Source organism: Macrotis lagotis, chromosome 7, assembly GCF_037893015.1.
Source record: "Macrotis lagotis isolate mMagLag1 chromosome 7, bilby.v1.9.chrom.fasta, whole genome shotgun sequence".
NCBI classification, from domain to species: domain Eukaryota; kingdom Metazoa; phylum Chordata; class Mammalia; order Peramelemorphia; family Peramelidae; genus Macrotis; species Macrotis lagotis.
This window is the reverse complement of record NC_133664.1, coordinates 58,302,246-58,329,169: the sequence shown is the minus strand read 5'-3', so window position 1 is coordinate 58,329,169 and position 26,924 is coordinate 58,302,246. Positions and strand designations below refer to the sequence as shown.

Here is a 26,924-nt window from a genome sequence, read left to right as displayed (position 1 = left end):
GAGACCTTAGGTTCACTTCACCAGATTCACTTGCACTTGTTGTCTGTGTGATGTTGGAGGAAATCATTTGACTTCCTTGGGGTTCTATTTCCCCAATTATGAAATGCAGAAGTTGGACTAGATATCCTCCAATATCTCTTGCATAGCTATATCTGTGATCCTATAATATTTTCTACATTTGAAAGAAATGGACTAGACAACAGGAAAGTTTGTTTTCCCAATGATCATTATGTTAAGCAAATGATTTTTAAACTTGTATTCATTTCTTCCCTCCTTTCTTTCAACAGCATGTGTTCCACTTTCAAGATCCTAATTATCATGTCAATATATAGGAAAGGTTTTTTTTAATGATTTATGAACAGATTTGATTGTTCATGCATGTAGTGATAGGCATAAGCATTAATCCAGCATTTTGAATATAAACAAAATATGCCCTAAGAAGGTAAAGAAAATGTCCATCTGCAAAGTTCACCTAAGATGCAGAGTTGATTAGGGAAATCCAGACTTTTTTTTTAAAAGAGCTATAGGAGAATAAGAAAAGTCCCTAAGGGCTTTTTTAAAAATTAAAATGCAAGGAACTGTGCCGATCTGTCAACATTTTAGTAACAAGTAGCTGGAGTCCAAAAAGTCCTCCTTCATTTGTTTGATGTTACTTCTCTGCAGTTAGGCATCAACCACCTAGCAGCAACACAAAGGGGTTCAACTGAGAGACAGTTCATGCTGGCTGAACAGGAAGCAAAGCAGAGCAGAGCAAGCTGACCCACAGTTCCATGAGCCACTGGGGAATCTAGTTAGATGACAAAATGAAGTGCCAACTTCTCAGAATGCTTCCAAGATTGAGTAGTCTGAGTTACCTTAACTCTATTGGGGCACCCTTCTCTTCACTATAAGACATACTGTTTGGATCAACTGCTCCAAGTCTAGCATCACAAGGTTGATTCTACCCATGCTAGAAGAGCTGACAAATGAGGCACAACTGTGCAAAGAGGCAAAATGTTTCCTAAGTCAACTGAATTGGATTTAGCTCAGTCATTAGATCTTTGGAGTTTTTAAAGATTAAATTACTGGATGATTATCACCCTTTAAAACAAAGTCTCTTAGAAGACTAAATAGGTTATAAAATATTCTATTCCCTTCTTTTTGGTAGAATGAGAAAGGGACTCACTGTCATAAAAGATGAATGAATTAATCCCGGGCCATTTCCTTTGCTTCCCATAAAGAATGCCTTCCCTAAATGAGGCAATGGGTCAGTCATGAGGCGCTTACATCAGATAGTCAAGGCAGGGCAGTTCTCAATTGAGAAAACAGTCTGTTGGCACAAGAAATCTCAAAACAACCCAACAGCCCAGTAGAGCTTAAAACAGAGTCGAGCTTTTGCTAGGACAGAAAGTAGAACAATTGATTCTTCCTCTTTTCACTTTTATGAATTCCTTTACATTTTTGAATGTGAACAGAATCAAGATTGTCTGGGGAAAGAGTGAAGGAGGATAGTAAAAGTGGAGGAATGGTCATTTAGCCCATCTTTTTCATAAATCAAAGACCATATTTTTCTTGCTTGCTTATATCTATACTAGCACAAATGGAGCTAACATTTTTTGGCATCTGAGAAAAGAAAATGTGGAAGGCTCATTTATCCTAAAGATATCAATGGAAAGAGCAGGCCGTTCCTTCCAGCTTGCTCCTGAGGTTGACTCTAAAATCTCAATAAATAAACAGCACAACAATATGAATGGAAACAAACAGAAATTGTAATAAAGTGTAATAAAAATATTTTGAAGAATCCTCTATTCAACCATTTGGAAATCTTTTAAGTTGGAAAAAGGTGTGAGAATACATGATTTCATCCTTAGCATGTGAGTGTTATGTCTGCATGGGGAAAATAAAAGGTTCTGAGAGTATCATTCTTCTAGGTTTATTTGACCTTTCTCTTCAGTTTGGACAATGTCAGCATTTAATAAATACTTGTTGAATTGGGTTTGACTGCTGAAGGGATGATTTAGTTGATGTCAAAGGGGAAAAATCACTAAGAGGTTACATTTATGTAGTGCTTTAAGTTTCAGAAAGCTTTGGATCTTTTATCTCTTTAAAACCTTACAACTACCCAGGTGAATCTTTATTATCTCCATTTTAGAGAAGATGAAACCTTGGCTGAGAGAATTTAAATAATTTGGACAGTCATACAGCAAATAAATATCTGAAGCAGGATTTGAACAATGGTTTTCTGACTCCAAAGTCACAAGCTCTGTCTACTCTGTGATCTATAGACTTTTATCCATCACCCTTGAACAGGTTGTATTTTATCGAATCAGAAAGGAAGGAAGGAACAAAGAAGGGGAGAATAAAAGAAGGAAAAAAGAAGAAAGGATGATTGAATGAATAAAAAGCTTATTGTTGGAATGCATATTAAACTACACCATAGGGGCGTCTAGGTGGCACAGTGGATAGAGCACCAGCCCTGAAGTCAGGAATACCTGAGTTCAAATCTGGACTCAGACACTTAACAATTACCTAGCTGTGTGGCCTTGGGGAAGCCACTTAACCCACATTGCCTTGCAAAAAAACAAACAAACTAAAAAAAAAAAAACTGCACTATAGTTAAAGTATATTTGCATTTCACCCAACCTTCCCCTACCCCACACATATTTTACATACTTTCAAAAAAATAGTCTGAAAAGAGTATATGTTAGGTATGTTTATATGTCTCTGTGTGCATACACATATATTTACATATACATGCATATGTACCAATATGTATTGTGGTTATCTTTACCTATCTCTCACACTCTCTTATTCTCATCTCTCCCTTCTAACCTTTTTTAACCTTAGTTAAGCTATAAATTCAACAATTGTGTTCACAGTGTGCTATGTTTCATATCAAACATTGATAAGACAGTGCAAAGAAAATGAAATATTTTCTACCTCCAAGAAACATATATTCTACTAGAAAAAAAAATCCAAAGGATGACTAGCATTTTATGTGATGCACAAAGATTTATCAGAGTATCACAAATAGTTACATCAAGTTAAAAAAGTAAGAATAAATAATGTATACTTCTAAAGATAAAATTAAGTCAAAGAGTAACTTCACAAAGCAAAATGGTGAATTTTAATAAATACCTAAATTTCAAGCTTAAAGGGATGCTAATGTTTTCAAATTGGATTAGTGCAAGCCCTCTGGAAATGGGTGACTCAAGGAGCAAATAGTAATAGGAAAACAAACTATTTAAACAATACTCTGCATTCAGTATATGCTTAATAAACAGACTAATAAAACCAATCACTGAAAGGACAAATAAATATGTAGGTAGGGAAAAACTAAGTCTTAATAAACCATGGACTTTTACTTGAATTCTTAGGAGAAGACCGAAGGTTAGGGGGAGTCATTTCTAAAAGGCCATTGTTTCCATTAAGATATCATTTTCAGAAAAGGGATAAACCACCATTTTGTGCTTAAATTAGAGTTCTACTGAACAAAGGTCTTGGGAAAAATATTTGATCTGATAAAACTAATAAACTCTTTCTCTTGGTGGAAATATATCATATACTATAGAATTCTCATGTCATTGTTAGAGTGGAATTCTATATCTCTTGTGGAAAAGTGGTAGGGGTGCTCTCATTTCACTATATAAAGTTACACAGAATGAACATAAGAAGACGTTTCTTTTAAGCTTTAAATTGGCATTGAATAACAGAATAGATAACATTAATGTGAATGGATAAAAGATCATTAAGTGCTTACTATGTGACAAGAAATATGATCTTTACATTATAATTGGAGAGGAATAACACACAAATGATAGTGGTAATCAGAGTGGGATTATTTGCTTACAATGGGGCAGGTGGAGATTGACAATTCTTTTTATGGAATAATGATAGTATTGATGTGATTACACTTCAAGAAATGAAAATATATTTATCTGTTTGAGGGGGGAGCAAAAGTCGAGTAAAATAAGGAGGTATAGCTATTAGTAAGATGACTGGGGAAAAGTGTGGGTAACTGAAACACCTATGTAGAGGGAAAAGGCAAGAAAACAGGGTTAGAGTTCTAAGGATAAAAGCTTTTACTGTTTGAAAATTGTATTGCAAAAACGTATGTCATTTGAACCTGATAAACATTTTGACTAAATATTTAGGGCCATCATTAAATAGAATTAAGTTAAAATCTCGTTCCATTCTATTCCAACTACTCAGTCCAGAAATATTCCTAGAGTCAAAAAAGAGAAGTTGAAATCTTCCCTCAGAGAATTATTGGTTATATGACTCTGGTCAAGTAATTTAATTTATATCTGCCTCAGTTTCCTCAGTTGCAAAGGAGGATAATAATAATAATGCCCATCTCATAGCATTGTTATGAAGATTAAGTGAGCAAATAACTATAAAGCAATTTGTGCAATGTAAATAACTAAATTTAGTACAGTATTAAGTTAGCACTTAGTAAATGTTAGATGATGATGAGAATGAGGATGAAGATGATGATATTCCCTTAACCCTTCTTCAGTTGTGGACATTTTGCCTCTATACGCCATAGTACTCTCACAAGATGATAGAAGTATTTGTGATATTTCATTATGAATTTAACGCAATAGGAAAGTAGGATTAGAAGAAAGATATTTCTTTTCACTTATCTTCAAAGAGAAAGTGTTTTACAAAGTCTTTCACTTCAATTAAAATAACTTGGCAAGTTCAAAATGGTTCAGTCATGAAACATCTCTGTGGAAAAGGGAGAGCATACTAGGTCTCTTCTAGTATTGAAAAGGATAATAGATGGAAAGGAGATTAAGCTTGTATTGTTTGACTCCAGGAGGATGAATAGGAAGCATGGATATATAGGTGATATTCTGAAAAATTATCTTAACATTTTGTTGAATGCTTATTTAGAGTCCAATATACTAGCAGCATGATGTGCAGTCAAGAAAGGTCATACAGGGCTATGTTAAAAGAGGCCTAGCTTGCAGGAATTGTCAATCATTTCAATTATGTTTAACTTTCCCATTTCAGTTTTTCTTGGCAAAGATTCTGGAGTGGTTTCTCATTTCCTTTTCCAACTCATTTTATTTATGGGGAAACTGAGACAAATAGGGTTAAGTGACTCACCCAGAGTTGCACAGATAGTAACTATCTAAGGTCAGATTTGAAATCAGAAAGATAACTCAGAAAGACTACAGGCCTGGGGACTGATTAGCTTTCAGAAATAAAGGTTAGAAATAGAAATAGATACAGAAATCAAACCTTAGCTAAAGTATTGTGCTCAGACTGAAAAATGTTAATTTCTGAAGATGGAGAGCTTCCAGAGATGGGTAACCAGTGAGATGAAGGAGCTTAAGTTCACAAGCTCTGAAAATGGACCATTTGAAGGAAGCAGGTATATTTAGGCTGGAGAAGGGACTTCTATATTTTTTGTGCATTCCTCTGCAGTGATCTTTAGAAAGTGCAATGACTCAAGTGTGAATATAAATTTAAATAAATTACTAAGAAAATCCCAAGACACCCCACCGAGGTATCTATTCAATCCATGAAGTTTCTGAAACTTCAGGTTTCTGATTGTTTCTTTATTTTTTTTCCATGCACTGGACTGAAGAGTAGAACAAGTATTGATTCAGCACTGTGACATTATCGCAATATATGGTAGACAGATATATGAACAACCTGTAAATAGATTTATTAAATGCTAGAAATGTGCCCTTGCAATTAACTAGACTTTCATATCTTAAAACTGAAAATTGCATTTCAAACATGCACAATAGTAGTAGGAAATGTGACACTTAAGACACAACTTATAAGCTTTAGCTTAAAAATTCCTTATTTGATGAATGAGAGGATTATCCATACATATAAAGTTACAGTGCTTCATTTTTATTTTTTAATAGTCTAGAGCTGTTGGCTTTAAGTAGAAATTCTTCACTTAAAGAATCCAGATAAGGAGAACAAAACATAATAGCATGTTATGTTAAAAGATAAAATTCAAATATAACACAGAAAAGCAAGCATTATTACTCTTTTTCCAATCTCCCAAAACCCAAAGCTTTATCATTGTATTGGTCATTCAAACTTAAATCTAAAAAGACCTTGGGAAGATAATACAATATCAAATATAATTTAAAAAGTTACCAAAACTACTGAATGGATAGAAGGACTTTGTGATACCAACCTTAGAGGGAAACCACAAAGGGAAGTGAGTTGGATTTGTAGTCAAAGGTCTAAACTTCACTCCAAGCTCTGATTTGTCTTCCTTGTATGACTTTAGACAAATTATTTAATCCCTTTGGACATCATATTCTACAACTTCAAAATGGATTAGGTAAATTCTGAGGTTACATCTATCTTTCCTTCTCACATTTTTACTTTGGTTAAGTGGTACATTTTTTCCATTCTCTAATGACAGCATTGCATTCTGCTGGTGATAGCTATTCCAAAGATCCATTAACAATGTAGATAGGACAGATTCCAAAGGAGACACAATTATCTGTTTAACTGATAAATGAAGGTATTTAATGCTGGAGAAGACTGATTAATATGAAACTAAAAAAATAATATTTAAAGGGAAGGAAAGTTCCCTTTAGTGAATTCCATTCCATATTTTATTCTTATTAGCTTTCTTCCTTATATCCTACTTCTCTTTTCCCTATCTTCTACTGAGATCAAGAAACTAAGGGGCTATAACTTTTGAATATCCTTTCAGAAACTCCTATTTGAGACAGAGAGGTCACAGTCAAAAATGGTAAAATCTTAATATGATTATGTTGGGTTAAGGACAGTATTTTAAATTTCTTAAATTTTGTTGGCATAAGGAAGAAAAGCTGGAAGTGTAAGCCTAGAATTTCAAACCTATCTCCACAAAATGTATAACTGAAATTCCAGGAAAATCTTCTTTAATTTCTGTCAGTAGAGTTTCTTCGAAATTAAACTTCTTTTCAATCAATAAAGCTACAGGTTGTAATAAAATAATTTTCATGGGATAGTACTTAACACAATTATATTTTAATATATTATTAAGGTCCTAAGAATCTTTCAGTTTTAGAGGGAGAAAATAACATAATTCATATGAAATAACTTTTTAAAAAATACATAATTCCAAGAATTTTAACCAAATTAAATCAGATGAATACCTGACATTTACATCACACTTGAAGAAGGTTTGAAAAGAGTATTCTGTACAATGTATGTAACATTTAAACTATATAACAACCTTGTAAAATAGATACTACAGAGATTCTGGCTCCTCATTTGTAAAATAAAAGATTCAGTGACATTAAAAGAATTGACCTTAGTTACACAAATAATAACTATTAGAGCTTAGATTTGGAATGCTATCCATTGTGCAACATCTTTCATAATATCCAGATATAATATGGGTAATACTTATCAACCATGAAGTTGTGGCCAGATTGCCAAATTGGAATTTTCAAAAGAATTATGTTCAAAGAATTACTGTGAACGCCACTACATTACTTTATCTCTAAGTCTTTGCTTTTCTGAAAAATAGTCCTCGGAAAGCTACACTGTCTACTTCACAAAGTTGTTCTAAGGATAAAAAAAAAGATAATATATAAAAGAAATTTTGTAAACTTAAAGCATTATATAAATGTTAGTAGTTGTGCTGTTCTTGTTATTTTTATGAAATTCTCATGTTGTTTCTTTCTTTCTTTGAAGGATCATGGTTTCCCCTGAAAGTGGATTATACAATGACCCGGGAGCCAAGATCACAGAGAGCAGTCAGGAGTTGCCTGAGCTCTTCCCAACTTCCTTCCAAAAATATTAAATAGGGCTTCTAAATGACTTCTGGAATAACAGAACCCACAAAAAGACAGAGTGAAACACTTTTTCAGCTCAAGATATCTTAGAAGAGCTTGAAGAAAGGATTTGTCTCACTTAGTTAAAAGACAAGCACAATTCAGCACAGGCAGGGAGGCACTTAACTTCAACAATAGAGGATCATCTGTCCTTGTGTAGCAGGTAAGCTGTGAGACCTTCACCCCCAGCATAGAAGGCATATTGGGAACTTCATAAACCCAGAACAGCAGGAATAGAAAAGTCTGTCCACCCATGCTCAGAAAGGAAACTGCCAGAATGTAACATTCTATCATGGAAAGCCAGTGACAAGACCCATGACCCCCAAGACAAGAAGTTTGGAACAGTACTCCCTGTGCCCCATGAGCAGAACTAATTTTTTTAAATGAGTAATAATACCAAAAAGTTCCCTAAATGTGAATATGAAACTAAAAGCTACTATGGCAACAAGCTCAAAATGCAAACTCAGAGGAAGTCTCAAAGGGCAATATGAATTGGTCTCAAATCCAAAAAGTCTTCTTGAAAGACTTTTATCTCTAAAGAGATGGAAGAAAACTTGGGGAAATAATGAAAGTAATACAGGAGAATAATGAAAAAAAGAGTCAACAGCTTGGGAAAGGAAACACAAAATTTGGTGAGAGAAAATATCTCCTTCAAAATCAAAAATGGTATAATAGAAAAGGGGATACCAAAGATAATTGAAGAAAACAGTTCCTTCAAAACTAAAATGGGGAATGGGCAGCTAGCTGGCAAGGTAAGATAGAGGACCTACCCTGCAGTCAGAAGGGCCTGAGTTGACCTCAGACATTTGATACATGACAGTTGTGTGACCTTGGGCAAGAAACTTAACCCCATTATCTTGTAAAAATAAACAACAAAAATCTAGAACCATGCAACTGAAAGTTGTTGACTCTAAGAGAACAAGCAGCAATCCCAACAGGAAAAAAAAGAATAAAAAATAAAAGAAAATGTAAAATACCTCATTGGGAAAACAACTGACCTGGAAAATTGGACCACAAAAGAAAATTTTAAAAATTATTGGATTGACTTCTGGCCAAGATGGTGGAGAGAAGTCAGGTACTGTGCTAAGGTCTCCTGGTTTCCCCTCAAAAATAACATGAAAGAAAACTCTAAACAGAAATTTGTTCGACAAAACCCAGAAAGAAAAATCTAGGAGAAGACCGCCTACCAACAAGGTCTGTCTCAGGGGACTGTGCGTAAACTGGGAGACAAGAGCAGAGGACCAGCAGCGAAGGGAAGTCAGAGGACCAGCCTGAGTTATGGAGGCTTTGGTGAGTGCTTGGTCCAAGGACCAAATTTAGACACGGAACCTTTGGCTGGGGTTAGGGGGAGCTCTGGGGAGTCCCAGCTAGGCTAGAGGGTGAGTTCTAGCACCCAGAGTTGCAGAGCACTGCTGGAGATCAATCAGGGGCTGGAGATGGAGCTTCATATTTTCAGCAAAGCCCTCTTCCCAGAACACACAGTAGCAGTCCCTCCACCCCCCTCAGGCTCAGGCAAGGGCAGCAGAGTTCCCTCAGCTGAAAGGGAGATTAAACTACGCCCCTCAGGACCCAGGCCACATTGGTCAAGGACAATTCAGACTTGCTGCCACCCCTCACCCACTCCAGGGCTAGGGAGAGGGGCCTCAAACCACTCTAGAGAAAGCAGATAATGTCCCCTACTGGCCAGCCTTTGGAATTACTAAGCCAAGTGAACAAAGCCTCTAGGGTTTTCAAAAGCAAACTTCTGAGAACCAGCCCCTCCCCCAACACAAGATGCTAGGAAAAAGAAAAAAGACCTGCAGAAAGTGGGGGCGGGGTACAATGAAAATTACTTTGAAAGATCCTAATCCAGAGAGATCTAGAACTTCTGAGGAGAATATGAATTGGTCTCTAGGCCAGAAAGACTTCCCTGAAGAAATCAGGAAGGAGTTATAAAATCAACTGGAAAAACTGGGAAAAAGTAACTCAAGAGAAAATTAATACCGTGCAAGAGAAAATTAACGTCTCACAACAATTAAACAAATCTTTGGAAAATACAATTGGAAAAATAAAAAAAATTAGAAAAATTCTCTTCAGATACTCAATTGGGCAAATGCAAAAAAATATAATTCTCTCAAATCCTCAATTGGGCACATGGAAAACTCCTTCAAAAACAGAATTGACCAATTGGAAAAGGAGTTGCAAAAGGTAAATGAATAAAATTCTTCTATAAAAAGAAAGAATGGAATCTCTGGAAATGAATGACTTCATGAGACAAGATTCTGTAAAACAAAACCAAAAGACTGAAAAAATAAAAGAAAATGTAAAATACCTCATCAGCAAAACTACTGAGCTCTAGAATAGATCAAAGAGAGACAATCTAAGAAACATTGGTCTTCTTGAAAAAATTGAAGTGAACAAAAGCCTGGATTTACTATTACAAGATTTAGTGATTAGTGATGGAAAACTTCCCTGATATGGAATAAAAGGGCAAAATAGTTATTTAAAGAATACATTGATCACCTCCAGAAAGGGACGGTAAAATGAAAACACCAAGGAATATTGTGGGCAAATTCTAGAAGTATCAAAAAAAAAAGAGAGAAAATCCTGCAAGTGGCCACAAAGAAACAATTTAAATACCAAGTAACCACAGTAATAATTGTGTAGGACCTGGCAGCAGCAATATTAAGGGATCAAAGGGTCTGAAATGAGATATTCCTAAGAGCAAGGGAGCTTGGAATACAGCCAAGAATTCACTATCTGGCAAAAGTGAACCTTCGCTTGTGGGGAAAAGATGGATGTTTAACAAAATAGGATGCTTCCAACATTTCCTGATGTAAAGTCCAGAGTTAAATACAAAATTTGGACATCAAACAGGAGACTAAAGATACACATGAAAAGGTAAAATAAAGTGGGTAAAGAAAAAAACTGCTATCCAATAACATGTGAACTGGCTGAATCCCTACCTAGGAGAAAGAGTCTAATAACTTTCAAAAATTGTACCTCTATTAGAGAGAATAAACTTAGCCAGAAGTGATGGACACTCACAACTTTTCTGTGACTCAGAATGATTTAAAAAATACCTCCTTAAAAATAATACCCCCTTAAAAAGGGGAACAGTAAGGAAAAAGGAGCAAGAGGGAGAATGAATGGGGTAAATCTCATTATATTGAGAGGTACGAAGGACTTATTGCAATAGAGGGGAAGAAGGGAGGAGGTAAGAACCACCTGAATCTTACTCTCATCAGATTCAGCTTAATACATTGTGGATGGAGCTGTGAGCTCATTCAGCCATTTTGGAGATTCATTTGAAATTATGCCCAAAGGGCAACAAAAATGTGCATACTCTTTTAACCAGTAATTACCACTACTGGTTCTATACCCTGAAGAGATCATGAAAAAGGGTAAAAACATCACTTGGACAAAAATATTCCTTACAGCCTTGTTTGTGTTGGAAAAGAATTGGAAATTAAGTGAATGTCCTTCAATTGGTGAATGGCTTAATAAACTGTCTTATATGTATGTGGTATAACACTATTGTACCTTTAGAAACCAGGAGGAATGGGAATTCAGAGGAACCTGGAGGGATTTGCATGAACTGATACTAAGCGAGATGAGCAGAATCAGAAGAACATTGTACACCCTAACAGCAACATGAGGGTGATGATCAACCTTGATGGACTTGCTTTCCTTCAGTGCAACAATCAGGGACAATTTGGGGTTATCTGTGATGGAGAATGGAGAATACCATCTGTATCCAGAGAAAGAATTGTGGAGCTTGAAGAAAGAACAAAGATTATTTCCTTTTACTCAAAGAAATCCATTATCTTATTAGGTAATTTTGTTATCTCTTATTTTTTTTCCTTAAGCATATGATTTCTCTCTCATCAAAATCATTTTAGATCAATGTATAGCATGGAAATAATGTAAAGACTGATAGACTGCCTTCTGTGCAGGGTGGGGGGAGGGAAGCAAGATTAGGAGGAAAATTATAAAATTCAAAAATAATTATATTTTTTAAGAATGAAAAGCAACTGCTGAATTAATCAATAAAACCAAGTGCTGATTTCATGGAAAAGTCAATAGTATAAATAAACTTTTGGCTAATTTGATTTATAAAAAAAAGAAAGTAAAAAAGAACAAATTATCAATATCAAAAACAAAAGTGGTGCTTTGAGCACCATTGAAGTGGAAATTGGGAACTATTTTGCCAATGTATGTCAATAAATCTGATAACCTAATTGAAGTGAACAAATATTTACAAAATATTCATTGCCATATTTAACAAAAAATGAAATACTTAACTAACCCCTCTTAAAAAAATGAAATTGAATAAGTCATCAATGAAGTCTCCAAGGAAAAAAAAGTCCAATACCCGATGGAATTACAAGTGAATTCTACCAAACATTTGAAGAACAATTAATTCCAATTCTATATAAACCATTTGGAAAAATAGAAGAAGAAGGAGGTTGACCAAATCTCTTTCATGATTCAAATAGGGTACCAATACCTAAACCAGGAATTGTCAAAAACCAAGGAAAAAACATTATCTTCCTAATGAATATTATTCCAAAAATTTTACATAAAATATGAGTCAATAGAATTCAGCAATGTTCCATCAGGAAAATACACTATGACCAGATGGAATTTGTGCTAGGAATACTTGGTTCTATCACTATTAGGAAAACAATCAGCATAATTGACCATATCAATATAAAAATAACAGAAATCAAATGATTTTTTTCAATAGGTGATGAAAAATCTTTTCAAAATATGACACTCATTCCTATTAAAAGTACTAGAGAGCACAGGAGTAAAGGTAGCAGTCCTTAAAGTGGTAAGCCTATCAAAAACCATAAGGAAGATATGTAATGGGGATAAGCTAGAAGCATTACCAATAAGATCAGGGGTGAAAAGAGAATGCCCATCATCACTATTTTTCAGTATTATTCTAGAAATGTTATCTTTAGGAATAAAAGAAGAAAATTGAAGGAATTTGAATAGGCAATGAGGAAACAAAACTTTAAATGATATGGTGGCATCCATCTCTGAGAATCAACTTAAAAACCACTTGAAAAACTTAATAATTTTAGTAAAGTTTCAGGATATAAAATATGAAGAACAAAATCCAGCAACAAGAGTTAGAAAGAGAAATTCCATTTAAAGAAATGGACTGGCCCAAGAAATGTCCCAAGTCAAACACAGAAACTATATGAACATAATTAGAAAATACATTTCCACACAAATAAAATCAGACCTAAGTAACAAGAAAAATATCAGTCACTCATGGGTAGGTGAAACTAATGTAATAAAAATGATAATTCCACGTAAGTTAAATCACTTATTCAGGTACATAACAATCAACTTACCAAATATTATTCTATAAAATTACAAAAAAAATATCAAACTTCATTGGGAAGAAGAAGAAGAAGAAAAAAATCAAGAATATCAAGGGAATTAATGGAAAAAATTCAAGAGAAGGTGACTGAACCATCCTCAATCTAAAACTATAATATGAAGTGACAATCATCAAAACTATTTGATACTAGCTAAGAAATATTGTGGTGGATCAACAGAATAAGTTAGATTCACAAATCAGTAGTAAATAATAGAATATAGTAAGTAATCAACTGTTTCATAAACACAAAGATGTGAGCTTCTGAGATAAGAGTTCACTATTTGACAAAATCTCTGGGAAAACTGGAAAATAATATCACAGAAACAATACTACACACCCTATACCAAGATAAGGTCAAAATGGGTACATGATCTAGACTTAAAAGGTGACATTATAAGCCAGTTAGGGAAGCCATGAAGAGCTTTATCTGTCAGATCTGTAGAAAGAAGATGTTATGACCAATCAAGAAAGAGAAAACATTTTGAAATGCAAAATAGAAAACTTTCATTACATTAAATTTTGCACAAACAAAACCAATTCAAACAAGATTATAAAGAAGGCAGAAAGTTGGGAAATGATCTTTATAATCAATATTTCTGATAAAGTTCTAATTTCTAATAGATATAGATAACTTATTCAAATTTATAAGAATACAAGTAATTACACATTTGATAAATGGTCAAAGAATGTGAGCAGCTGACGAAATTAAAGCTATATATATATATTGCTCTAAAACACCATTGATTAGAAATATGTAAATTAAAATGACTCTGAGTTACCATTATATATATATACATACATATATATATATATATATATATATATATATATACACATATATCAGAATGGTTAATATCATGGGAAAGGAAAATGATAAATATTGGAGGGAATGTGGGGAAACTGGGACATTAATGCACTGGTAGCCGAACCATGAACAGAACTAACCATTGTGTAGAGCTATTTGGAATATTGCCAAAGGGCAATAAAACTGTGCATACCCTTTGATTCAACAATACCACTACAAAGTAGGTATTCCAAAGAGATCAAAAAAAAGGAGAAAGCATCCACATGTGAAAAACATTTATAGCAGCTCTTTTTTAATCTAATTTTTATTTTTATCTTTTGAATGTTTTTGCTTTTTTCACAGTAACAAGTTTTTGAAATTCATATTTTTGTAAGCTTTTGAATTTTCCTTTTTCTTCCTCTCTACATTTCCTATCCCTTCCCCATGACAGTGAGTAATCTGATATATATAACATATGTTCAGTCATGCTTAATCTATTTCCATATTAGTAATGTTGTGAAACAATAATCAGAACTAAGGAGCAAGAACATGAGAAAAAAGAAAGAAAAACATTAAAACAAGTTTTGAAAATTGAAAATAGTATGCTTTTATCTACATTCAACTTCATAATTTTTTCTCAAAGTAGATGGCATTTTCCATCACAAGTCCTTTAGAACTGTCCTTGATCACTGAACTGTTTAGAGGAGATAAGATCATCACAGTTGATCATCACACAATGTTGATATTAATAACGTTTGCCTAGTTCTGAACACCTCACTCAACATCAATTCATCCAAGTCTTTCTAGGCTTTTCTGAAGTCTTCCCCTCATAATTTATTATAGAATGGATAGTAATCCATTACATGTATACACCATAACTCGTACAATCATTCCTCATTTGATGAGTAAATCTCCTTAATTTCTTATTCTTTGTCATTACAAAAAAGAGCTACTATATGTACAAGTGGATCTCCCCCCCACTATTTGTTGGATGAGTTCACAACTCCACCTACAGAATTTTAGTATTACAGTTTTCTCACATGCCCTCCAACATTATTTTCCTTTCTGATCATTTTAGTCAATATTGCAGTCATGAATGCTATTTGAGAGGTGTTTTAATTTGTATTTCTCTAATCAATAATGATTTAGAATATTGTTTTCATATCACTATAGATAGCTTTAATTTCTTCATCTGAAAGCTGCCTGTCCATATTCTTTAATCATCTCTTAATTGGGGAATGACACATATTCTTATGAATTAGGCTCAATTCTCTATATATTTTAGAAAAGTCTTTTATTAGAAACACTAGCTATTAACATTGTCTCCCAGTTTTCTTCCTTTTGCATTCTTTAATGTTCCCTATTCATTTTTGGTCATCAACTTCTCCCTTTTCCAAAGATCTGAAAGATAAACTATCGCCTGTCCTTCAAATTGAATTGTGATATCACTTTATGTTCAAATACTGTACTCATTTCAAACTTATCTTAGTATAGAATGTAAGATATGGGTCTATGTATAGTTTCTGCCATACTGTTTTCCAGTTTTCCCAAAAGATTATTTAAATACTGAGTTATTAGGTCCGAAGCTGGAGTCTCCAGGTTTATCAAACAGTAGATTACTATGGTCATTTACTACTGTTTCTTTTGTACCTAAGCTGTTCCACTGATCTTTTTCTTAGCCTCTACTAGAAAAAATTGATGACTGCAATATTATAAGGTAATTTTTAGATCTAGCATGACTTTAGCAGTTCTTTTTGATAGTTGAGGGGATGACATCTATTTTTGCAGCTGCTTTGTCTGAGATAAGGATTGTTACACCTGTATTTTTCACTTCAGCTAAAGCAACATATATTTTGCTTCAACATTTTACCTTTACTCTATATATGTCTCTCTGCTTCAAATGAGTTTCTACTAAGCAGCATATTGGTTTTTAATCCATTCTGCTATTTGCTTACCTTTTAAGGGAGAGTTCACTCCATTCACATTCAAAGTTATAATTACTCTTTATTGTCCTCCATGCTATCTTCCCTGTGTATTTTTCCCCTTTGCACTTTATCCATATTCCCCAGTATTTTGTTTCTGAATACCACCATCTTCAGTGTGTTTGTCCCCCTATATCCAAACACCTCCCCTTTCTTTCCCCTTTCCCTTTGCCTCTTCTTCCTTCCCTTCCTTCTGTTAGTTCCCCTTTTCCCTCCCCTCCACTTTTCCCTTTTAATACTTAAAAGATAAGTTTCTTAATTTATCTGAGTGCATGTATGTTAAATTTAAGCTAACACAATATTAATCAAAATGTATTAATTTCACTTTTAATTCATTTTTCTTTCTCTTGGGTTTTCTCTTTAGTTCTGATTATTCTTTCACAACATGGGCAATAGAAAAAATATGTTTTACATGATTGTGAAGATAGCTTATTGTTTTGGGAGAATGGGGGGGAACATAGAATAGAAGAAAATTTTACAAAAATGATGAAAGCTATCTCTACATGTGATTGGAAAAAATACTAATATAAAAACAAAAAATAGTAAAATGAATAAAATCAAACTCAATATATAGTCAAATGAATAAACTCAGCATGAAAAAAAAGAGAATTACAAACTCATAAATATTCCAGTTCAATACTGGCAGAGGGCTATGACTCAGCATACTGTAACTAAGAAGTTAACACCAGAAGATCAATCTGCAACCAGTTCTCTAATAGGAAAGATAATTTTATGAAAAATCTAATAGATTAAATAATTACAGAAAAATATTCTGAAATATACATTATTTCTACTGGAATTCATGAGATTTTCATACAACTCCCTAAAGTCTTAGGGAAAAAGATGCAAACTCCTTTGACAAGCAATATAAATAATTTCTCAAAGAAAACTCTTCTTGTTTTTGTTTGTTCCCTTATTGTGCATGCAAATAATTTCCTTATCTGCATTTTAACTTTAATAAGTAATCAAGAACTATAGCATAAAAAATCCCATTATTAAATTAATTTCCAATTTTGTTGACAGAAAATGAAAGTCTGGATATGATTTATCTCTCATGGATATGATTTATCTCTCATCACACCCAATTTGGATCAAGGTACAACATGGAAACAAAATAAAGATTGACAGATTGCCTTCCGTGGGGGGTGGGGGTGGGGGGAGGGAAGTAAGATTGGTGGGAAAATTGTAAAACTCAAATAATATCTTTAATAAAAATTAATTTTAAAAAATAAATAAAAAGAAAAAAAGAATAAAAAAGAAAATGAAAGTCTGGAAGTTGAAATAATGGAGGAAAGGTAGACAAAAAATCTCAAATTCATTTTGAATAAGAAATCAAGAATTTGGCTATTAATCTTATTAACACAATATTTTTAAATGAAGATACATACTAAATATTATAAATAACAAAAGGGATAGTTGGGTGGTACAGTAGATAGAGCACTGGCCCTGGAGTCAAGAGGACCTGAGTTCAGATCTTACTTACCATTGTGGCCTTTGGGCAAGTCCACTAAATACCATTGCCTTGCTAAAAAACCCCAACAAAAAATAAATAATGTAATATAATATAAAATACAAGAAACGATGAATGGTATTATAAAAGTTTACTTTCTACCTAATTTCTCTTGAATGTTAGAAAAAAGTTAATTGATAAACAGTTGATATTTATCTTAAAGCATATTCCTATCTTTAAGAACTAAAATATATAAATGTACTTTGCATAACGTCATGTGCATTGATATTCTGTTTCAGTCGATTGAAAGTGGGCATACTCTCCAAGTAAAAAGAAATAGATAATGGTTCTTACCGACAGATGGGGATATTTTTCTGAATAAAACAAGTTCCACCATTTTTGCAATATCCTATTGGGCATTCTAATTAGGAAAAAAACACAAAGGATACATTTAATTATTAACATCATCAAGAAATAGAAGGAAACATTTGCATTATTCTTTATTACTGGGGCTATTCCTACAATGAAATAAAAAAAGACTCCCTCAAAGTGAACTATTCCTTTACAGTAAAACATGAAAGGACTCTCCTAGGCTACTCTTCTATGCTCTGAAAAAAAATTTACTCAATGGTCCCCTGCTGTCCTGGAAAAGTTCATTCACTTCATATGCCTGAGTGGATAACTATAAGAGGGTAGTCTTTCTGCCATAGGATTATGTTCAAAGTGCTTATTTAGAACATGTCTATGTGACATATTGGGACTCTACATTATTCTTCGGAGCAAGTCATTTCTTTTTTTGAATTCCACACAGTATTGACTATAGGAAAACAGAGAAATGTTACATGGGGGTGACTTTTTCATAGAAAACTTGGCTAATTCATACACTCATGCTCATCTAACTTCTAAATTAACATGTCTAACTTAACAATGCCATATGTTTGCACAGCAATTTTAATTTTCAAAATGCTTTCATGTGTTCTATCTCACTTTAAAAGCATAAAATTCTATTTTATTTTCCAAAGTGAAATTTCAAGTCAGCAACTGTTCTCTTATCGGTTTTGTTCTTTGTGCCCAGTTTACCTAATCTTTGCACTATTGAAATTCCTCTATTGGCAGATAAGCAAGGGGAGCAGTTGTCATTTCACTTCCAGGCATTGAAATATAGGGAATGTTGGCAATCCTTGCTCCCCTTCAACCAGAGAAAACAACTGAGCACACAAGACAGTTATTCCACACCCTCTCAGACCACACCCAAAGTAAACTGCTCCCTAGACCAACTCTGCTTCATTCACTCCCAAACCTCTCTGAGGAACTGAGCAGTATGCTCCTGGTATACCTATTTACTGGACAGAGGAGGTTGTCCAGGGACTTTTCTTTTTATTCCGTCTCAAATGAATTTGCCTTTAAAATTGACTTGACCCCAGGTGGCAAAATTTTTAGTTATAGATATGGTTGATGGATACCCAAGCTTTCTCACTATAATCTTTCCGCGTAACTGAAATCCTTGTTATCTCACCAGATCCCAAATTTTCTTGCTAAATTCTTCAGAGTCCATAGGGATAAACTCTACAAACTTTCTGCCAGATTATCAGGTTTTGTCCATTCATTATTGGCAAAACATTGTTCCGAAGTGTACTGAGAATACATTAACCATTTGGTGAACATGCTGAAGTGATGGGGATTTCTCTAACACATAGGAAATATAAAGGCAAAAAGTCTACCCTCAAGGGGCTCACTTTCTAATGGGGGAAAAGAATATGCAAACAACTCTGAAATAGATACAGTGTTACTGAGAGTTGCACATGGTACACAGAGTCCCTGGCCTCACCAAACTTTGATAGGTAGACCTTCTGGAAGAGAGATCATAGAACAATTTGCAAAAGTGGGAGATTTGAGTAGTGGATAGCAGTGAGAAGTCAAAAATATCCTTAAGGATAATAGGAGAGGAAAATTTTGTGAATGGAATATGTGGGAAAACAATCTGACATATGCCAGAAGAACTAAGCAGTAAATACCAGGGTCATTAAGGAAGAGTTAAAAACTCCAGGAACCAACTTTATTTGTGTCTGACTTCTTTTCTATTTCAAAAGTTTTCTGCTCTTCTGTATTCATTAGAAATATAATCCTGTTAGCCGAATTCAAATAAAGTTACAGAACAGAGGAAATAGAAGCATCAAGGAATCCTGTTCAGCAGATCAAGAATAAATTAGAGGAAATCCCATAGAAGACCTGGGAATGAGAACCCATAATACAGTGAAGATCATTGGGGATTCCCCAAAACAGGAATTTGTTGAGAAAATATTCCTTCCATAATAAAGGATTCAAGAGTTCTGAGGTCTTATTTGGATATGATATTATGTTGCTATGATTTGTCCTACTGAAAACATATTATTTCTCTTTAAATAGTGCTTAACTTTAAATGGGAATCAGCAGGACTTAGTCCTATTCATCAGGCTTCCTGAAACATCTGCAGGTTAACTGCTAAGTAGATATAGTTGCACTGATAAACATCAATTTGAGTATGCTTGCTTTACTGTCATATGAGGACCATTAAAAGTAGTATTTTCTGTATTTTATATATTTTCCTACCTTTTTTATTTCTCTAAGAAGGAATTCTTAATCTATGATTTGGGAATCTAAAAAATATTTTTGATTACATTGAATAGCAATCATTTCCTTTGTAAGCATACTTATGGTATGGTTGATTCTTTTTTTTATCAAAGAAGATCATAATAACATCACTATATTAGAGACAAAGTATAGTATATACGATTATGGCTAATTGGAGCTCAGAATACTCTACCATAGGTCAGGTACAAATAGTCCATGTCAACACCTGGGCTGTTTACTCTAAACTTGCATATGTCATGTTTCCTTTGAGCTGCTTCAATTCTGCATTGCTCATAAGACACAATCCCCTCACTGATAAAGGCACACCATGCTGGGTGGTGCTGTGCCAGTGTCTGCCATGCTGTACAATCAATTCTAAAGTCCTTAAGAGAGACCTTCAAGATATCCTGGTATTACTTATTCTGACCCTGTGTGAATTCTCTATAAAAGTCTTTTTGGCAAGGGCACATTTGGGATTCTAATAACATGTCCAGTCCATTGTAGTTATTCTCTCTGTAGATGTATTTGATAGTCTGACTATTTAGCTCAATAAAAGACCTCAGAATCTGGTATCTTCTCCTGATAGGTGATTCTCAAAATCTCATATATGGCATATACTAGTTTTAAAATACTATTTTGAGGTGTTTCCTCACTGTCAAAGAGTCATGAAATATTTTAAGAAATGGTTCTTTTCATTCTTCATTTAAATGTTCATTATTTTGCTTATTTAAAGAAACATTTGTAAAATGCTTCCATTTTTGTTTTCTGACTGTTTACTTAATACCATTTTGTATTACAGATTATATTTTATATTATAGGGGTGACTGGAACTGTAAATTAATTATTATGGGGAATATCCCATATGGAAAACCCCCCCCCCCCCCACCGCTGCCAGTTCAGATCAGCAATTCTTTTCCAAGTTTGGAATTGTCTGGGTCATTGAGATGGTAAAGGATGAAGTCAAAGATCTGGATTGTTTCTTCACCTTCCTACTTCATCTTGCTTCTCACCAATGTCATTATTTAGCTTCATTGTTTCTTCTAGTATATATTTAGTCTATTGATCAACTTCTCCATCCCAAACAATGACAATTAGAGTAATTACACAAAATATTTCAGTTGAATCCCTTGAGTTATCAAGTAGCAAGAAGTTAAAGGAAACCAGAGGTCCAGCCAACCACATGCAATTTAAGCTTAAATAAAACCTTGTCAAAATACTGTTCCATTTTTTTGTCCTTCATTCTCAAAGAAGATCATGACATCAGGGAGGTGTTGCCATGACAAGCACATGAATTAGATTTGAGTGAGGGGGGGGCTCTGCTAAGTCACCAACCTCACTTTCTCCTCCAGAGAGGAACTCTGGGTCCAGTGTTCAAATATGAATCAGGATGACTGGAGATACCCTGGAGGAGAAGCAATCAGGGTGAAGTGACTTGCCTAGGCCACACAGCAAGGAAGGATCAGTTGTCTGAGATTGGATTCTAACTCCCGTCCTCCTGACTGCAAGGTTAGTGCTCTATCCACTGTATCATGTAGCTGTCCCCATTTATTGTATTTATATTTCTCACAAAAATGCAGTTCTCAAATTACGTTTTAATGATATAATTCATGGGGGGGGATTTAAAATACATTTAACCTGCAACATTTATTCAGTGTGTCTAAGCTTGATATTCTTGTTAATGGTTTAAATATAGAGGTGAAGTGAGACCAGATGTTCACCATCTGTTGTGTGACCACTGTTTTAATTATTTGCTGCTATGAGATATAAATCATTAAATACAAGAGAAAATGACCTTTTTTGATATTTTCAGAAAAAAGACAGTCACCTGATTTAATTTGCATTGATATATCATTGAACAAGTCTCTCTTCATAGTATAAGTTCTCACTTTAATATGTCAGTCTTCTAAATCACATTTTTCTATTTTACCTGCCACAGAAGACTTATATGAATTTGATATAAAGATAAAAATGAAATCAAAAGCAGTTTTCTTTGTCTCACTCAAACTCAAAAGTTTGTTCTATGTAGTTTTGAGAGGGAGTAAATGAAAAAGAAATGAATGATAAAGAAATGAAAATAAAGTTGCATCTCAGGTGACCAAAGCACAGAATGGGGGTGGAGCGTTAATCCAAAGGAGGACCTTTGAAGATAAAAACAGCACTTTAGATATTTCACCAGTGTAGAAAAAGCAAATCTTGGTGTCTAGTTATCAAAATTAATTAAATAAAATGTTAAGTTACTAGTTGATAAGCTGTGATAAAATCTTCCCTACCAACCTTCTTGGCCATGATTTTCTCCTTTGTCTCAGGGTTTCTCTATCCATCCACATGAACTGATAGCACACCTTATTCCCTTTACCGTACATTCAAAATGAACTAATCATGATTTTTATATCAATTCAAAATATTACAACTACCTGATTATGTGTAGATGATCTTCTTATGTATCTAGGAGGCAAATTCAGTGATGAAGAGTGAAGCTTGTTTAGAGTTGATTCAACTTTCCATTTGACTGTTGTTTATTATTGTTGTAGTTGTTTTAAACTTAACACTATGGATAATATAATACTATAATGTTCAAGATTCGAGAAGAAAGGATAAATGAACTATGAGCTATTCTGTAAAAAATTCCAGTCACCAGGAACTGATGAGCTACGTCCAAAGGTCTTGAAAGAATTAACTGAAGTGATTTTAAGTCACTGCCCTTGGTCTTTGAAAGGCCAAGAAGGATGAGACAAATACTGACACATTTGAATATCCAATTTTCATGCAAAGGGAGAGAATATAGATAAAGATATGCATGCAGGCTCTACCTCCCTGGGAGAATATAAGCTTTTGGAAAGCAGGTACCATTTTCTATTATTTATCTTAGTATTTCCATAGGCTAGCATAGTCACTTGGACATAAGAAGAGGGTGTCATCACTAAACATCGTGCCTAGAAAATAGTAAGGATATAATCAATCTCTATCTATCTATCTATCTATCTATCTATCTATCTATCTATCTATCTATCTATCATCTATCTAGTCTATTTGTGTGTTTAATGCTTGATTTATATTGTTGCTTTTAAGGTACTTTTCCTCATAACTTTTTAACAATAGGGAAAGATTGGATTGCCTTAATCTCCTAATTCATCTCAATGTACCTAATCCTTCTGAAAAATAAACTTTAATGTAATTCCTGGTATCTTATTCAAAAATAGAAACAAGGTAAATTGAAATAAAATATTTAAGTTAAATTTCAAATGTCTTCATAGTCTATGAAAAATCTATTCAAACTTTTATCCCCCAGATATAACAGTAAGAGTAGCTATGTTAATTCCTGGGCTATTAAAATAAATATTTTCTGTAGTGAATCTCTTCAGGAAAGACACAAGGGTAGTTTAATGGTCTGGGGAAAAATTAATTACAGGGAATACAATTTGAAGACTAAGATCCTTTTTTAGGCCATTTATCTAATTGTATCCTCAGCATACCAAAATACTTAGATTAATCCATCAGATCCACTCCACTTATTTATAAAATGATGAATTGAAATATATTTTTATTATTGATTTTTATTATCTCCATTATCTCAGAACTCTAAAACCCTAGTTCTGTTCACTATTTGACATATAGTCTAATTTGGATTATTAGGAAGTATGTTTCAGTAGATTTCTTAGAGATCCAGAGAATGACTTCAACTTTTTCAGATAGAAAGAGCTCATGTAACTGAAATGTTTATCTATTTATGAAGAAAAAGAGATAGGAAAGTTTCCGCTACTGAGTTTGGTTTTCTGTTGTAAATTAAGGTTGCATGGTGACATGGACTGGTTTTTGTACTTCCAAAGTCTTGGGGAAAAACATCTCCATTTCTGTTACATGTTATCTGTGTGACCATGGGCAAATTCTGCCATCACCACCCCCCCTTCCTGACCCTTAATTTTCTCATCTGTAAAATGAAGATAATAAGCACTATACTCCTTCAAAAGATTATTAAGAGTTAATCTATGTAAAACTCTTTTTAAATCACTATACTATTATGATTTTTTTATTTAAAAAAGTATTTCTTGTTCCTATTTATAAGTATTTTATAAAAAAGAGATGATTATATACAATTAGCTACCTACCTATTTTAGTTTTTGCCTTTAATAAATGAAGAACAGGAGTAAGATGTGCTGTCAAATCCCAGCTTTACCAACTTTAGTTGCATAATCTTGGGTATGTAATTCAATCCCTCTGGGACTCATTTTTTTCATCTTTAAAATGAAGGAGCTTGGAATGGTTACCTTCTCAGGTCCTTTATAGCTCTATATCTAAATCTTTTCCTCCTGCTACCTCCAGTTCATTACAGCAATTTGCATTCCATTTCAGACTTACTTAGAATATCAGCTTTTATTTTATTTACCCTATGGATTTAATAAAAGTCATTCCTGGTTTCTACTGTAAATGATATTTTAATGAAAAGTAGAATACCTGAGCAGCTGGACTCATCAAGTTGGAAATCAGTGCAGTCAACAAAGCCGTCACAACGTTGGAATGCAGGAACACAGCTATTAGTTGATGGACACATTAGAGAGCCATCCAAACAATGTCCATTTGCTGAAGAAAAATATGATCATAATTATAATTACACTTCTTATTCACTGAGCCTAAATTAATAGATATCTAAATAGCATAGTAAAGCACAGGATTTAAGACTCAGAACAACTGAGTTTCAACCAAAATTGGTCACTTAATATTTGAGGGACTCCGAGTAAGGCACTTAAGTCAATCTTTTGTCCTAAAACTCTGTCTTAACATTGACTTAAGTACCTTACTCAGGGTCACATAAACTGTAAGTCAATCTTAGTCAACTTCTCTCAGCTTCAGTTTCCACCACTGTTTTAAGGATCAAATGAGATTATATGCTACTTTAAAAATAAGGAAGCATTATATAGTTGGCAATAATAATTATAATAATGTTAATCATGACTACTCCACTAAATCTGGAGTTCTTAACTGGGGGGGGTAGTGAATTTATTATATTTTTTATTATTTGATAATAGAATTTTAGGATGATGTTTTACCTTTGTAAGCCATTGTATTTAATTTTTATGCACTTAAAAATACTATTCTGTGAAGGACTCCATAATCGTCATTCTATGAAAGAAGTTCATGAGTAAAAACTATAACGTTTAAAATCTTTAATGAAGGGCCTTTCTCATTAGCATTACATACTATCTCAAAATAAATTTCTTTTTTATGGACTGTCTTAAATATTTACTGGAAGAGGAGAATGAAATTATAGTAATCAGGATGAGGTGAATTTTTAGGATACACACTAGTCCATGCTTCTTCCAATATTTGTTAAGAGGCCAGAGTCATTCTTCACATTTCTACAGACATTAGTAGGTATGTGATTGAACTTCACTTCACTGGCTATCCATTCAAAGACACATGGAATCAGGAATCATAAAAAATAGCTAAGCTACTGACTCCATTCAACTTTGAATAGACAGTGAGGGAAGATATGATCAATGATATATCTTCAACTTGCCCTGGAGCCAAAGTCACCTATGATTACTGAGTGCTTTTAAAATTCAATTTGCAATTATTTATCATATTGATTTTAAAAAATACTTATTAAGTCTGTACTTCATGAATGGTTATATACAGAGCACTATGGCTACAATGGCATTTACATCTTATTGGACTGGTATTACATGTACAAAAGTAATTCAAATGTATATATATATATGTATGTGTATATATATATATATATATATACACATACATATTTAAATTTTATTTAATTTAAGGCAATGGGACTTTCCCAAGGTCACATAGCTAGGCAATTATTAAGTTTCTGAGGCCCTGTTTGAACTCAAGTCCTCCTGACTCCAGGGCTGGAGCTCTATCCTAGCTGTCCCAAATATATTTTTATAAAATATTAATACAAATGATTTCTTATGAAATGAGAAGAGAGTGTTAATACCTGGAAATCAAAGAAGCTGTCATGTAGATGTTGACAACCAAAATATTTTTAAAGGAATGAGGGGAATCCATAGACAGAATTGAGGAAAAAAGCCTTCTAGATGTGAAATACTCACAAAAGAAATGGCAGTGAAAATGAAATGCTATTTATGAGGAGTGATGGAAGGAAAAAGAGACTGGGATAGGCTGCCAATTAAGAAATTATGGAAATAGTCCTGATAAGAGATATAAAGATCTTTAACTAAAGCAAAATTTAGATTGAAGAGATAGGGATGCCTTGAAGGTGAAACTGGAAAGACTTGGTAATTGATTGAATTTGGGGGATAGAGAGAGAAGAAACAATTAAAATTTATAAGTTGGATGGAAAAAAGTGCCCTTAGAAAAACATTCCACTAATTGTGCTTTCTATCTCTAGGGTGAAAGGGAAGGTAAAAAGAGAAATTAACATGATAATTTTGTTGTATATTTGAAAACAATAACAAGTTGTACATAGTAAAAATTGCAATTTCATGTTCCATTGTCTTTTTATTGTACTGTTATGGAAATGCTTGTTTTATTTCCTAAAGTCAAAATTAAATAAATTTAAAATAAAGAAAAGTAGCCCCCCCCCCAAAAAAAAATGTCACCTTCAACAGAAATGGAGAAATCTAGAGGAGGTTTGAGTTTGAGTTCTCTTTTGTATATTTCGTTTCCAGATGCCTTTTGCACATTGGTGTTCAGGTATCCAGATGGCAATTGTTGTATGGGAATGGACTTCAAAAGAGAATTTGTCTTAATATATAGATTTGAGAATCATCTGCACAGAGGTGACAACACATGGAACTTTATGAAACTAACAATGGTCGGGGGCTACAAAGGAAAGAGGGAGCAAGGGAGAAAAAATTGGAGAATAATTGAAATATATTGTAGTCCATATCTAATGATTAGAATATGATAGAAGATAATATTTTAATTTTATAATTTTATCCCTATTATTTAG

General features: G+C 33.6%; 1 protein-coding gene across 1 annotated transcript in view; it reads right to left on the bottom strand.

Moving 5' to 3' along the window:
- Positions 1-24,451: 24,451 nt before the first annotated feature.
- MALRD1 (MAM and LDL receptor class A domain containing 1) overlaps positions 24,452-26,924 on the bottom strand; it is an 879,021-nt gene continuing 876,548 nt past the window's right edge. Inside the window, exon 39 of the mRNA XM_074195229.1 lies at positions 24,452-24,571. Coding sequence (XP_074051330.1) covers positions 24,526-24,571 — 46 coding nt within the window. The 3' untranslated portion in view covers positions 24,452-24,525. The remainder of the gene's footprint in view (positions 24,572-26,924) is intronic.